Genomic DNA, 15,461 nt, shown 5'->3' with positions numbered 1-15,461 from the left:
GTAAGAAAGTTGAGCCTTTGGGACATAAGTGGGGGGGAAAGAAAAGTCAAAAGATCTTCACATTGTTCTGACACATTTATTTAAGTCAACTGTTTGTTTTTTCACAGGGATTTAAATCATTACCAATAAAGCAATGGGAGGATTGCGTTGATAAGCATGCAACAACTAATGCTCACAAGACTAGCCGTTAATCTCCACACGTCAGGCGAGAAAAAACGATCAGTGTTCTTCTCTCCTTCACTTCCAGCTGGGAAAAAAAAACAACAAAAAAAAAAACTAAGCAGCTTTGCTCGAACGCCACTGCAGCAAAGCGGTGATGATGCTGTGAACTACTGCGAAGCTAAATAAATACAGACAAAAAAAAGTGCTAAAGACTCAAATCAGGGGAGAGGTGGAATATTTTAGGTCTTAAACAGCAGAAAACTGGAATACAACTTAACAATAAGAGCTCTAAGAAGCAGATTGTCATAGTTTAACAATTCTTTAGTACTTCATATATTGATCTATCAACAAAATGGTGCTGGATTGATGAGCAAATCTCAAGCAGTTTTTTTTTTCACATATCCCTTTTACTAAGACTTAAAAAAGGGCTGAGGGCTAACAGTGGAAAGGGTAGAGGGGGGTTCCTTCCAATGCTTTTTCAAACACCGCATTCATCCATTCATTATCACATACATTTTAATTTTCCCACATTTTTCCCCCCCATCACATCTCCAGGATGCTCTATAAACACTAAAAGAAATACAGTGGAGAGATTGAACAGAACATTTTTAAAGGACTCACACAGACACAGAGGGTTCAGAGGGGGCATAAGGGCTTCATGGTGTTCAGAAATGGGTTAGACTGGGGGGGAGAGAGGGGGGCATGTAGGAATGCATATGATGGCTGGGTGTGCATGTGCGTGTCCTGGTGACACAGCTGGTGATTAGGCTGGCATGTAAGGGGGAGGAGGGTCTTTCTCTGGCATCTTCATCGCCATCTCATAGGTGGGCAGAATGTACTGTACAGGAAAAGCAAAGGAAGTCGTTGGATTCATTCAGTGTCCACTAAAAACAGTAAATATTTTTAAAGCATTAATGTATTCTCTAGAAAACCTGATTAACTTTCTAAATGTAGTAGCTAAACACGTACAACCAATAAATATGGATTCAGGAAAATACAATAAAAACATCCAACTTTCTACATTTTAAGCTAAAAAAAGAAAACGTGGATATTGTGTCTCTTCAGCTAGAATGCGCATATGGCTTCTGAATCCTTATTAACAAATACTAACTTTTCAAATTCTAATTATAATTTCAGGGAAAAACATGACTGCCTTTGTAATGCATTATAAACTGAAAATTGTTGCTTTTAGTTACCTTCAAACGTGGGGAATTTCACGTATTTGGAAATGGACAAAACAACAACAAAATTCTTTCCATCTATTGAGAGTCTTTAACATGATTTAAAGATGTGTGCAGTTACTTATACTCTACATGTGTTCGTAAATATGAACTTTCCAAAACTAACTGGTGCTTTTATAGTCTTTAAGTGTAGATAAGTAAATGCATTTGCTTTTTCCAAAAACTGAGGACCTATGTAGCTGCCATAACACCATTAACATGAAAATCTATGTTATTTTGAATTAACATTGACAGTCAGAGCAGCCTTTCTAAAGCATTATTTGTGACAACCCAAATTGTTTCTCAACATGACAAACTTCCTGAATGTGCTTTGTGAGCCACCTGCTGGCTCGACTTTGACCTTACACTTATGAAATCTCGTACCAGGACGCCATCATATCAACAAATTAAGTGTCCATAAATATTGACTGCGACTCACGCATACCTGGGGAGGGGTCTCAAAAGCCGGGTACACAGCAATCTCTGGCATGTTCCTGTTGTTGATGTACTTGTAGCAGTTCCACACACAGTTGATCAAGTAAGCCTGGAAGCCATTTACAAAGAGCTACACTTACACATGTACATTAGCAGTTTTTTTTTATGCTTGTAAATACAAAAACCTAAAACCTGTTCACTTCAACAGCCAGATAACAGTCACCGACATGCTGATCGGTTGTATTATATGCCGAAGAGCATAATCTGGATTAAATCTTGACAAGCAGGCTGACTGCTTTACCTTGAGAATGATCAGGAAGGCGAAGAAGACCAGCACAAAGAGGAGGAGGCAGCTTGAGTTCAGAGACAGAAGATAATCCTTGTATGGGAAATCCGGCTGAGGAGCAGAAAAAAAAAAAAGTTTTTTTGCAGCTGTGCGATATGAATTTAATTCACACAGAAAAGACCGAAACTTCTGTTGTGACAGGTGGATGGCACTTATTTGCAGACAAATTGAATAAATACAAAGCTAATAATTTAAGATTATCTTTCTGTTGGTGTAACATTGCAGAATCATAAATATTCCTTTTAACGGTGTGTTCCTTTAGGAGCACAGTTTGTGTGCACGGAAGCACGGAAGATTTTTCAGCTCATTTTAATAATTCTGTTTTTAATGACCCCAAGGCCTGGTTACGTAAACTGCTTCCAATTAAAAACAGTTGCTGGGTCCAGCTAAATCTCACACTTATGTATTTGTCAACGATAATAATGCGAAATTGCCCGATTTATTAAAGTATCCTCCATAGTAAAACTATTGAGACTGTGAAGTTTTTTTTTTTTTTTACATTTTGTGATGTTAGACTCAAATGTAGAGCATGCATTTGTTTTTTTTTACCCTATTTGCCTTAATATGCCCAAATACAAGCCGGTGTAATCATTTGCCCTAAGAAGTCATTTAATATCTCAGTATAAATGCAGCTGTTCGGTGAAGATCAGAGGTTTGCACATTAGTGAATACCAGAAACTCTCACCTATCTCCACTTTAAAAAAAAAAATGGTGGTGTCATCATAATACTATGGGACAAGTAATCTAGTCAGAGCTGCTCAGAAAACAGATGGAGAAACTTTTAAAAGGTTGCCAAGAACTTGGCACTGGGACAGAGCTTCACTGTGACAGGTTGCAGCTTTAAGATGCTTCTCGTCTCCAGCACACCTGATTCCATTGAATGACATCCTGATGAGACAATTCAGCCATTTTACTACGTGCCGCGTGAGCTACGTTCACAGGGCAGGTCTTGATGCTCAAATCCAATGTTTTTTCCTGAAACTATTTTTTTTTTGTGAAGAATCAAATGCAACCATATCAGATTTAGTACGCAAGAAGCACAAAGGCACAAATCAGGTGAAAAGATCAGAACTTGGGTCGGATATGGGTCACACGTGGGCAAAAAAGCTGATTTGGGTCACATTTGCCAACTGTGTGAATGCAGCTTCAATGTTGCAGAATAGTAGCCCCCCATGACTGGACGTAGGCACTCCAAGTTTATATCCAAAATTTATGTCTTAGAACGGCCAAGTCAAAGCCTGGACCTAAACCCAATGGACAATTTGTGGCAAGGCTTTAAAATTGATGTTCAGAAATGTTCTCCATCCAATCTAACTGAGCTACAGCTGCGCTACAGACACACGTGTAACTTTCAGTTTGCAGATGTGAAAATCTAGTGGAGATATAATCAAACAGCTTTGCAACAGTAGCAGCAGCTAATGTGAGATTCTACAAAGTGCTGACTTAGAGGGTCTTAAGATAAATGCATGAAAGACTATTTAACTTTTTATGTGTAACAAATTATTTAAAAACTATATTTCTCTATCCTTTAAGATATGCATGACTTTGTGCTAAGCTGTTTTATGTAATCCTAATAAAACACACTGAAAACACCAGCTGTAACATCACAACATTTGAAAATGTTCCCATCAATAAGAGAACCATACAGTCACGGAAAATGGATTCTCTCATACAAGTCATGCATTTTTTTTTTCAAGGAAATACAAGTGATGAACTGTGAGCGCTGCGCAATAATGTTGACTTCCTGTTTACTAATGGGTGAAACATGCTGTGTGGCTAAAACAGGAAATGCTGAATGAGTCAAACAGTCCAACAGCAAAATCATGAAAATCCAGTAAGTGAAAGCAAACATAAAATGACTACAGGTGGAACCCGACAGTGAACTGTTGGGACTGACCAGCTGCTCCAGGTAGTCCCGGATCCTGGGAAGGTAAGTGAGAGAACTGATGGCCACCAGGCAGCTCAGAGCAAAGTCAAACAGCTGGTAGCAGAAAAACGGGATGAGCCATCCATCACGGTGCTGAAGAAGGCGGACACAGTTGGAAAATAGAAGATTAAACGATAACGTGGACACATCTTTACTGAATTTGGACGGACCAGAATGCTTAATTTCATCCGACCTCTAGACATCATAAAATAACATTCTAGAAATTATTAAAAAGAACAAACTTTAATTCCATCCCTAGGTCTCTTGGTTATGAGGGTTTTTTTTTTCTAAGGAATATAGATTAGGTTCATATGATGCTAGAAGACATCAAATTAAAATAAGCAAGGTGGTCCTTCCTTTAGTAACTAAGCAGTTTGGATTTTACTTCAAAATAATAGTAAAAAACTCTAAGGATGGGTCCTACTTCATTTGAACTAACATTATATGCCTAACATTATTTTTCATATCTGGAGATAGCTGCCACGCTATACCAGAAGGGTTTCTACAACACTTTATTGGAAAGTTGTCATAGCGCAGCTAAAGTACGACTTTTGGACAATCTGCATTTGCCTCCTGTTTGCGGTTCGCAGATAGGAGTCGTACTTTAACTGTGCAAACAAATCTAGCAGTTTAATGAAGGTTCATGTGACAAAGCTACCAAACCTGTCCTCCTTGTTGCCATCAGGCAGGCCTGCGAGGTAAACACGACACGCAGTGAAAACACAGCATGGTGTGGAACAAGCCTGATAAATCACAATTCCTTTCAACAACCACTTATAAAAGCTTTATTTTGTGCTAACTTTCACAGGGGGGAAAAAATGAAGCTGAATTCCTTCCACGGATTATACATTTGCACAGAAAACCCAAGACAAACCTTTTAGAATGTTAATTCTGCCACGACTTACAGTGATTGCTCCGTACACCATCATGGCACTGATAGTGAGCATCAGCAGAGAGATGGCAAATCCAACACAGGCATTTTCTACAAAAGAGCAAGAGATACAATCGGTGAATTCTGGCCACAGTAAAGCCTTGGTGCATGGTAGAGGCCAAGAGTCGAGATTAAGTGTATATTTGCCTGTGCTTTAAAAGAGGCAGCTGGGATTTGCATACTTGACAAGACGGCCAACTCACTCGGCTTTAACAGAGTAGCTCTGGGGAACATTAAGTCGATCTCTTTCAGCAGAGTCAGTAAATATGAAAGACGCAGTCTGAGATAATGAAATGGTCTACCTTTCATATCCTCTTTTCTCTCATTACTTATCCTCTCACTTTGTTAACTCTTGCCGTGGGGTGGCTCGTGCCAGAGCTGCTGCAGTAATGCAGTCTGTATCAACTCTGTTATTCTGTAGCTCAGATAAAACAATCTGTGCATCGGTATGACCCCATCTGACACTTTTAATGTCAGATGGGGTCAAAAAGCACCATCTACTGGAGCTGATAACTTGGAACTACAGTATGAATAAGCTTAGCATTAGAATTACCAAGCATGAATGTGGGGGGAAAAACCTGACTTTAAATCGGTCTTAAATTCAAAGTTTACTCGGGAGGGTTAGAGAACATTCTGTATTTTTGGAAAATTCCAGACAGTGACCTCAATGGTGCTTATATAAGCAGCTTCAGTACAGAGTTCCACGTCAAAGTCCATTCTTTTCCAGGTCCTAACATTCCAAAGTACTCAAAACAATAAACACAAAAGTTTACTATCAAACTATTACTCATATTTCCACATTTAATGAATTCAGTTTATTTAAATAGCTCTGATTTAAAACACATGTCTAAAGGCACTTTACAAAAAAAAAAAAAAATCCTAACTTATATACAGAAATATATAGTCAAATTCTGATTCAAATCCACCAGTTTGCACACAGAGCAGATATCAAATTATTATATTTTTGCTTACCGGACATCCTGTCGGAAGCAAAGTAATGGTCAATGACCTCATACTGCAGGTCGATAGTTGGTACGTTCTCTGGGTGCGTCACAGCCACGGTCAGCAGGATTCCCATCAACAGGTTGACCACCTGAATACAGGTAAGCACGGAGTAACGCTTGAGTTCAATTTAAATTAACTTGGGGTTAATCTGAATTCGCTTTCAAAGCTGCATGAAGTTCAAGCTGCAGATAATGCATGAAGAAAAAACAGGGACTTTAAAAAGGCAACAAGCGCCTTTGTTGAAACCAGAGAACACTAAGAAATTATGACACACAGGAGAATAGACAAAAGGAAAAAGGGTCCATGTGTTTTTTTTTTTATATGAATGACGAGATGTGAATTTAATTCGATATAAAAGTAATTTTGACTGGCCCTTTAAATAAGAAGGAGGCTCTAGAGAGCTGGGAGAAAATTTAAGAAACTAGATTAATTCTACATTTAATAAATAAAAAAAATCTAATATTTCATCACAGCAGCTCCTGGAAAACATTTTTACTTCAGTGTGGTAAGCAGATATTAAAGTTTGAAAATGTAAACATGCCATCCTGCTTATAGCAGTTAATCCAATGAACATAAACATATCTATGTCCGCATACAACAGTCTAGACAAAGTAAAAAAAAATACCAGCTAATGTTCTGGTAACTGCACAATACCCCATCCCCTCCCTCCATCATCTGCAGATAACAGGATGACTAAACTGAGTTCAGCTGTAATTTGTTAACTGGAAGAACAAAAACTCAGGAACAAACATGTTTATTCAATTGACATAATATTGCAGATTATGGTAGCTTGGCTAAGTGAAATGACAAAGCTCCATACTACACAAGCAGATCATGCGCCTCATTAGGCTTTCAGAATAACCAATAGGGAATAAATAAAACAAATATTGGGATTCATCTTAAAAAACATGAAATGCTTCTGCAACAAAACCTTCCACTAGTTAGCCAAAGCAGGTCTGGAAGTTAGTTTGAAAGGACAAAGTATAGTAGTTAAAGAACATAGGCAAAATGACAACAGTACTGAAGAACAGATAAACAGATGAATAAATAAACGAATATATGGATTAAGGGTTGAAGGACATATAGATAAAGACATAAGCTGGAGAAAGTATATTTTTCCGGTGTTTAAAAATGCTAATATTTTTCATTATAATATATGCTTCTGCTGATTCTTGTCTTATCTTATTATCTGACGATCGTCATGCAGAAGTTAGCGGAATATCGGCTAATTAAGCCCAATGTCACAGGTTTGACACATTTAGATCTCACACAAATACTTCCAACAACCATGCACGGACAGCATTTGGTGTAAAAAAGTTCTTGAATTTTATGCCTAATATTACACTTGAGCAGGCTCATCCACGAGAAACGCCACATAAGTTAGCTAGCTATAGCTAACATTAGCATCCCGTTAGCGTCACTTCGACATAAAACAGGCTTTTCACGCTCGAATGCTGAGGCTATGAATGATTTAAATACACATGAACAACCAAAATCTAATCAGAACTGAGCAGTAATCTTAAATAAACTGCAAGGTTAATGTAACTCCTTAATTATGTAAACTTAACAGGCGAACGACGCAGGCTAACGCTGGCGTATTGACCGTTATCGAGAACCATCTTACGCACCATATACCATGTTCCCAGGATGATAGTCCCGGTCCGAACATGGCAACATCCACAGCACCGGGTGGTGTACAGTCTATCTCGGCTTGGCTTGAAGTGATGCATGTCCTCTACGAGTGTAGGGAGAAACATCTGGAGAGTTGGCAGGAAACGTCGGAAAAAATCTTCTCAGCATCAACAGTCAGCTAACGACCGCGGAGAAACGCCCACCACTACCCCCGGCGATCTGCGGCTGCGCACAAGGTAGAGTTAAAAACAAACCATCTGTCGTAACGTCAGTCTACGTTCCCCCATCATTGTTCTTAGCTTTTAAACTTCAATAACAATTTAAATAATACAATGCAAACTGTAGCGGAACTGTATGTCAAAATTTAAAGCATAAACAACAGCAATGGTACAAGGGAGGCTAGATAAATTTCAGAAGTGTAATATTTACGATGTTCTGGAAAAACTGTCATTTAAAAGGGGTCATTTTAATTGATTATGTAGAAGAGTGTCTATTTGACAGAATAAATATGTCCTCTTTATGAACCAACTGTTGTGATTTTGTTGATCATTGTATTAATTATATTCTCTATGTGAAATTAGTGCTTTGTCTCCACGAAACTTGTGTTCCCACATCTTATCTGTTTTGAATAAAACACCCAGAGAAGAATCAGTTGGCTTCCATCTTCCCTAAATAAAAGTATGTGAAAACTTTTTATTACTTGACAGTAGTTGTGGATCATCTGACCTCTTGTAAAGTTAAGATTAAAAAAAGGTTATAAACATTCAATATTGAAAATGTGAAAATGTAGTGAGCCCTAAGGGTCTGGTAGTTTATGCAACATTAAAAATACATAAATAATGCAAATAAACAAATTTATTAAATTCCTTTTTTTAAAAGGAAATAATCAATTTATTGTCTAAAGTGCAATAATATACCATTCCTTTAGTGTACATGTGATCATCTGTTGCAAAGGATGCATTTGCAGCTACAAAAATACTTTTAACATCAACATGTGAAAAGCTCAGTCCAGTCTGCTTGATTTATCCATTCAGTTTAAGGCTAATCTGTTGACAATTCTTTGGATTAGCCAAAAAATAGAATAATGCAAAACATGTAGGAGATTTTATTTTAGGCTATAGGTAGAACATATTTACAGATGAAGAAGGGTTTTCAACTTGTATGCAAAATATATAGATGTTTTTGTACAGTTCTAGCTCAGTATCCACTCTGACTGTGTGGTTTTTCAAAAAACAGCATTTTCAGAGTCTGCATTGTCCAGTCAAAAATTACTTTAAATTTTTAAATGGACTCAAATTAATCGATGATTACTTCAATAATCGAGTCATCATCATCATCATCATCATCATCATCATCACTCTGATTAATTGTTTCAGCCCTGGACTTCACTACCTCTCCCATTACACAATCATCATTAGAAGCTACTATTCGTTCCTGTGGAATGACTATCCATGTTTTGACAAAATGAACGTCTGAGGTAGGACTGGGAAGTTTTGAAGCTGAACCAGGAAGTGGTGATGCAGTGAAATTTGCCCCCTGCGCATAGTGATGATCCAGCAAAGCAGTGGCTGCATTGATCTTGTTCTTTTTGCGAGATCGGTACTTCGCTCTTTGATATCTGTTGTAACAAGAAGGAAACGGGAATCATTCTCATATTAAGGCACAATAACAATAAATGGATGACGTATCTAAAATAATGCATTACCATCATGACACTGTGATCTGGATTTAATTTGGGGATATTTACTTGTATTATACATTTAGTTAATTATATATCAATAATTACAGTCACAGAACAAAAACTTTTTCCCATGTATTGTTAATCAAATTACCGTTACCACATAATTTGATTGCAAAAGCAAATCATGTACCTTTTCAAATTGGCTTCAGAGAGTCTCCTTCTAAGTTCAATTTCGTCAAGAGTTGCTTCTTTGGTCAGCTTCAAGGTAGGGGCCCAATCTGGGTTGGATCTGTCGTACAAGTCTGCAGGTTTGCCTACAAAGTACAGTTTTTCCACAGCAACCAGTTTAATACTGACTGACAGCATTGACAATATGGTTATTTTCAGAAACAGTTTAAAAATGTCCTTACCACTAATAAAGTGATCAGAGCAAATCCGTGATGTACTGGACGGTTGATCTTTCCTGCGGATATTAGCTAGCCACACTCGTCGACGCTCGATGCTAAGTCGCAAAGTTTGCTCACCTTCTGTTGTCCTGACTTTGGGGATGTAGTGAAAACTCCTCTTCACTTTTTTGTCGCCTCTGTTCTTACACCCTTTAACCCAACAATACACCACCATCGCGGTTCTCTTCGTGCGGTCAATTTAGTGGAATGCTTCTTCTTCTTCTTCTTGGTTTTTATTGGCGGTTGGAAAGAAACGTCGTGGAATGCTGATTACTGGTACTTCGTACTATCGCAATGGCGCCGGGGCATCCGTGTGTAATGTTATGGGAAACATAGTAAAACTCCTCCTTTTCCCGCTGAAGTGCATTGTGGGATTAGTTGTTCTTTTACCAGACTCGTGTAGTTCAGTCGTGGGTGGAGGACCAACAACCATTGTAAGGACGAATAACTTTATGTTAAGCTTGATGAATAATGATCTTCTGAGTAATAAAGATTAATATAAAGAAGTATTGTTAAATCTTTTGATGGAAAACTCTGTAAAGTATCTCAAATTAAATGTATTTTATTTATAAAGTGCAAATTCACAACAATTCTTGCCTAAAGGCTCAGTACCAGTGGCCATCTGCTTGCCACGCTTTTATCAACTGTGAAATATCTTTTGAAAATAACTTTTAAGAAGGTATTAAACATATTTCTTCATTAAGCCCATATTTCTGTATTAAATTTGTTTTGCTTTTTTAGTATGATGTGATACTGTCATAATCACCAGGTTTTGTTATCTGTATGAAAACATGAAATATGTTTCACTTTGTGAACTGAATGCCTAAAATTAATTAACTTTTGACATTTTGATTTATTAAATATAACAACATTAAATTGCATAATATGATCTTCTTGGTTCTAAGGACACTTGGTCCTGAGAAACAGTTACACAAACTTTATTTTTAAGTCTTAACACTTTTCTCAGGAGATATTTACTATTCTTTCTTTTTTACGTCCAGTCCAGATAGCTGACTATTTCCAGAATAATGCATTTTTGTTTGCATGGACTCACAACACACAGTCAGCCTCAAGAGTTCACAATTCAAGTGATGAACAAGCATTGCATTCACACAAAAACTACTTTAAGCATCTTAAGACAAGATTTGTTCCCATTTCTTTAAGTGCAAACAAAAATGTGAGAAAAAAAATGATCACACAGTTTTAATATTGCACAAATTGTCAATTCTTATAAGTTTTCATGCAATATATTAAGGCACATCAATTAAATCATGCACACTAAGAGAGACATTATACAGGAAGTAGTACCTTATAAAACATTAAAAATCCAGTTATACTGAAGACTTTTTAACTTATATTGTACAATTTAGCAAAATAAAGGGTAATGGTGAACATTTTTGCACCGCCCTTTTAGCACAGATCAGCCCATACACAACTGTACGTAAAATGCATAGAATCAAACAACTACCCATTAGTTCTGACTTTTAATGACACCATAATTTTATTTTTGTAAGTGAAAGAAAGCAAACAAAAATACATAAAACCAACATCTGGAACGTGCAAAAAGAGCACTGAGATTTCACTAGAAATCTAGGTATTACTATTTCTCAGGAATCTCAGTGACAACACAAACAACATTTTAATGTAGTAAAAACCTAAAAGGCTCTGAAAAAGAGATACAAGCTGCCACAAGTCCCCCCATTTTTCCTTCATGCCTTATATTGTGCTACAAAAACAATAGAAATTGCTACTGACTGATAAGTCAAATCGTGCATTGCATCTCATTTCAAACCGATGTAAAGGATTATACAGAACAGACAAAATCCAGGATAAATAGTCAAAGCTTAGCTTAGCAGTTATTGATCTTTATACTTCTAATGAAAACTATACACATATTAGATATTTCTAAAACAGAGGCAGAATGAGGTCCTTGAAACATTTTAATCATGTTTTATCACAGACAACGTTATATTAACAGATACAGTGCCCCCAGGAAGTATTCACACCCCTTCTTTTTCCACTTATTTTGCTACAATACAGTCTGATCCCAAAATAGATTTTATTTTTTATGGAAAATTTGCACAAAAATAATTCACATTTTTTATGGCGTTTTTGTAAAAAGAAAATCTAAAAATGTTAACATTATTGTAACTGATCTCGATGCATCTTCACCTCTGCTAAATTTAATATGTCGGATATGATTTGGAAATGTACAATCTCGCATAAAAAGGTCTCAAGGTTGACAATTCGTATAGCAGAACTCAACCAACAAATTCAAAAGAATGGTCAGTAGACCTCTGAGATTGTGTTGACGCAAAAATCCGTGAAAGGATGTAAAAATCTAGGCTCTTAAGTACTCAAAAACTATTTTAGAATGAAAACTGTTAATGTAGGAGAAAGTGAAAGGGTGTGAATAATTTTTGATAATTTTCTCCTTTGAGAAAATTCATTAATAGCAGCTCTCCACAATCAGGAGGACGGAGACACCTTGTGGTGTTTTAAAGATTTCAATCCAACCTGGATGTGACAGTTAAATAAAAGTTACTTCCCGAGTGGGTTTGTGGTATTCTTCATTTGAAGCCTTGTTCTTAATATGTTCTTCTTTGTGTTTCTTCCTCCATTTGTAAATCAGGATCGCTGATAGCAGAACTCCTATTATTGCTCCAGTTACTCCCCCCGCAGTGGCAACTGTGGACGCAAACCAAGCAAACTGAGCTAAATTCAAATTCACACTTTACAGCTTTATCACTTTCGGTGTGCATGCATCCCGCAGTACCTGCAACGATCTCCTTGTTTTCCAGTAAGCTGTTGTTGTTTGAGATAACAATCAATTCTGTTGCAGCGTCTCCGTCATGCCTGTGTGATCTCCCCACATTCAGCACTGACGAGCTCTAAAGCAAAACAGAAAGACATTGCATAATTTCCTGCATAATCAACCACATCAAATGCAATGAAGCAGGATATATCTTTTTTTTTTTTTTAAATGGGTCATACTTTGGCAGAATTTGTGTTTCCATTTACAGGGTTTGGTACAATATCCGGGTCAGGATTGTTGTTGGTCCCTTCTTTGGAGATTTGTAATTTCATCAGGCGAGAAAACAAATAAGAAACAAGGACAAACATGTTTTGAGAATATTTAGTGAAAGAAATGAAAGTGATTCTTTATAATAGTCGGTCAAAGGAAGCGCTTGAATATACTTTGTTCTGGATCATCTCCGGAACCAGAACCATCCAGGTCATATCCAGATCCCTCCCAGTCCTCTGGAGGTCCAGAAAGCTTATTTCATGGAAGAAAAACATGAATATTTTTAGCATATAAACAAGTCACTGAATAATACAAGGTTATAAGGAAGATAACAAAGCAATAAGGAAATGAATATTGCCAAGGAGACAAACTTCCCCTGACAATCCCATAATGATCAGATAGTCATCACCAGTAAACACTCATGAGCAGATAACAGTGGGTGATTGCATAACTCCACTCATTTAAGTTAGCCACAATTTTGGGGGGTTTTGCAAATTAATTTGCAAACCAGAAGCAAACATAATTATAGATGTTTAAATATTGTTTACATGTGGTCCGTAAAGAACTGATAAATGGAGAAATGCATATCATAAAACTGTAAGAGCAGCACATACTTATCAGGAAAATATCATAGGACGTCATGATCTGTGTCAGACTTCCCACACCCACTAACTGCTCTACAATAAACCTAGAGAAGCTACAGAAACTGCTTATGACTATAGTGCAGTTCCAAACTATCCACACCCTTTTACATCTTCTAAACTTGCACATATTTTATTGGGATTTATCTGTGACGCACCAACACAAAGTATTGCACGATGTAGAATGAAAACTGAGCCTGGACATCAACCTGAACACACCGGGGTGATGGCAGCATCATGCTGTGGGGATACTTTTCTTTAGCAGGGATAAGGAAGCTGCAAGTTGGTTAATATTGATGAGCAGATGGATGGAATTAAATGCATTAACAATACTGGAGGTAAAAATTAAAAAAAAGGGTTGAGGCTGCAAAGATCAAACTGGAGCATTAAGAGAATGACCGTAAACAACCAGAGTTTCAAAAGAACTGCTTAGATTTAAGCACCTTCTTATGTTATGATGGCCTGGTTAAAATTCAGATGTAATTGCAATTAAGAGGTAATACTGAAATAAAAGTATTTTTTCAAAGATGCTTTGAATATGTGTTACTTTGTGCTGGTCTGTCACATAAAATTCTAATAAAATATACTGAAGATTGAGGCCGAAGCATGGAAAAAATAAAAAAACATCCCTATAAGCACACATTTTTCCGTTTTGCTTTAAGTTACAATTCAAAGCATAGCAAAGAAAATGTGATCAAACATCTTCTTTCAGTTTTGTGGCTATAACTTAAGAAACAAATCTATGACTTGTGAGAGGTCAGCCATTTCTAACTGGCACGTTGTGACAGCAAAAAACAAAACAAAGCAAAAAACAAAACAAATAAACCTTGAATTTCCTCAATTCAAAGTTTCTTAAAACTTTAAAGTGAAGTGTACTATTTAGGTTTAAAAACATATGATTAGTAAAGCATATAACAGATGTATATATCTGACTTGCATTTATATTTTTGCAAGATCTGTGAATGAAAAACTTAAGGTGTGTCAGGACAGCATTCTTTTGAGTTCTAAAAATATATAAGTGCATACATTACAGAATAATAAAAAACAAGTTTTCTCACATATATTTATTTAATTGCACTTCATTAAAAATATGTGATCAATCGTTTTTGGTCCATAAAATGTCAGTGAAATTAATACATAGTTATTTTTCTGTAAATTAGATTTTTATTATAATATTTATTTGCCCATGATCTGTGTTTTTTGTTTTTGTTTAAGCCTGGCCCGTGAACAAATAGCATTATATGAGTCAGCACATCGACCTTCTCAATAACAACAATAATAATAATAATAATGAAAAACAGCATAAGTCGTAAAAGTAGATTTGAATAAGCCAGTGAGTGCCTTCAGTCACTGAAATGTAGCTTTAGTTGGGAAGTTTAAAACTTCCAAACTGTTTTAACTCGGAGACATTTTTGGCTCGAAGTTATTGCTGAACAGGAAGTGAGAGAGGTAAGCGTGAGACGAAGGTAACCACCATGTCTCCTCTGTTTAATAAGATTGAAAGGCAGAAGGTGACTTACCGACACCCTTTCAGGAAGGATTAATCCCAGTGCTAAAACCACGGACACCGTCAGTGATAACCGCATCTTTAGGCTGAGTTAGAGTCCCCTTTGTCAACGAGTCTCTCGGCTCCGTGTAGAAGAACTATAATAAAAAAATAAATAAATAAAAAACTGTCTACTGATCCAGCTGGTTTCGACCTCATAAACCCCACCCACCGTGAAAATGATCACACACTGTACCTGATGGGAGGAGACTGTTTTAATAAAGGTTGGCTTGTAAGCCAATAAACAGCGCCTTGTACAATTTACTGACATGCAGATGGGCTTAAAATAACGTCAGCAGAAACATAATACTCTGCTTTTCTTTCTGAATAAAAAAAATCACCCTTTATTCTGAGAACTTTGGTTGCATCGCGCATTAAGTAATTAACTTTGATTAAAATCACTTGCACAAAAGCTGTGGGCAATTGTCGGTGTATGTTTTGGCTCAAAGGCACCAGAATTATAT

General features: G+C 36.8%; 3 protein-coding genes across 4 annotated transcripts; all 3 read right to left on the bottom strand.

The window, feature by feature from the left end:
* Positions 1-68: 68 nt before the first annotated feature.
* On the bottom strand, positions 69-7,883 carry laptm4a (lysosomal protein transmembrane 4 alpha). The gene is made up of 7 exons (XM_007546218.2): positions 7,655-7,883; positions 5,994-6,114; positions 4,996-5,072; positions 4,061-4,183; positions 2,119-2,214; positions 1,828-1,926; positions 69-1,000 (listed from the first exon to the last, which is right to left on the bottom strand). The coding sequence occupies exons 1-7, from the start codon at positions 7,781-7,783 to the stop codon at positions 926-928; spliced, it is 720 nt and encodes a 239-aa protein (XP_007546280.1). The 5' UTR covers positions 7,784-7,883; the 3' UTR covers positions 69-925.
* A 629-nt stretch (positions 7,884-8,512) lies between these two features.
* Positions 8,513-10,118, bottom strand: LOC103134100 (uncharacterized). The gene is made up of 3 exons (XM_007546205.1): positions 9,750-10,118; positions 9,530-9,653; positions 8,513-9,276 (listed from the first exon to the last, which is right to left on the bottom strand). Exons 1-3 carry the CDS (start codon positions 9,958-9,960, stop codon positions 8,955-8,957), a joined length of 657 nt encoding a protein of 218 aa, XP_007546267.1. The 5' UTR covers positions 9,961-10,118; the 3' UTR covers positions 8,513-8,954.
* An 855-nt stretch (positions 10,119-10,973) lies between these two features.
* On the bottom strand, positions 10,974-15,186 carry LOC103134090 (syndecan-2-like). Of its 2 annotated transcripts, none has more exons than XM_007546181.2 (5): positions 14,972-15,186; positions 12,984-13,062; positions 12,780-12,850; positions 12,562-12,676; positions 10,974-12,473 (listed from the first exon to the last, which is right to left on the bottom strand). In XM_007546181.2, the coding sequence occupies exons 1-5, from the start codon at positions 15,035-15,037 to the stop codon at positions 12,316-12,318; spliced, it is 489 nt and encodes a 162-aa protein (XP_007546243.1). In that variant the 5' UTR covers positions 15,038-15,186; the 3' UTR covers positions 10,974-12,315. The 2 variants fall into 2 exon arrangements, with proteins under 2 accessions (XP_007546243.1, XP_007546254.1); XM_007546192.2 differs by having other exon boundaries at positions 12,780-12,847.
* Between the last annotated feature and the right edge of the window lie 275 nt (positions 15,187-15,461).

This window comes from Poecilia formosa, unplaced genomic scaffold (genome assembly GCF_000485575.1).
Source record: "Poecilia formosa unplaced genomic scaffold, Poecilia_formosa-5.1.2 Scaffold1, whole genome shotgun sequence".
NCBI classification, from domain to species: domain Eukaryota; kingdom Metazoa; phylum Chordata; class Actinopteri; order Cyprinodontiformes; family Poeciliidae; genus Poecilia; species Poecilia formosa.
The sequence above is the reverse complement of the archived record's forward strand: the minus strand, read 5'-3'. Positions and strand labels throughout refer to the sequence as shown.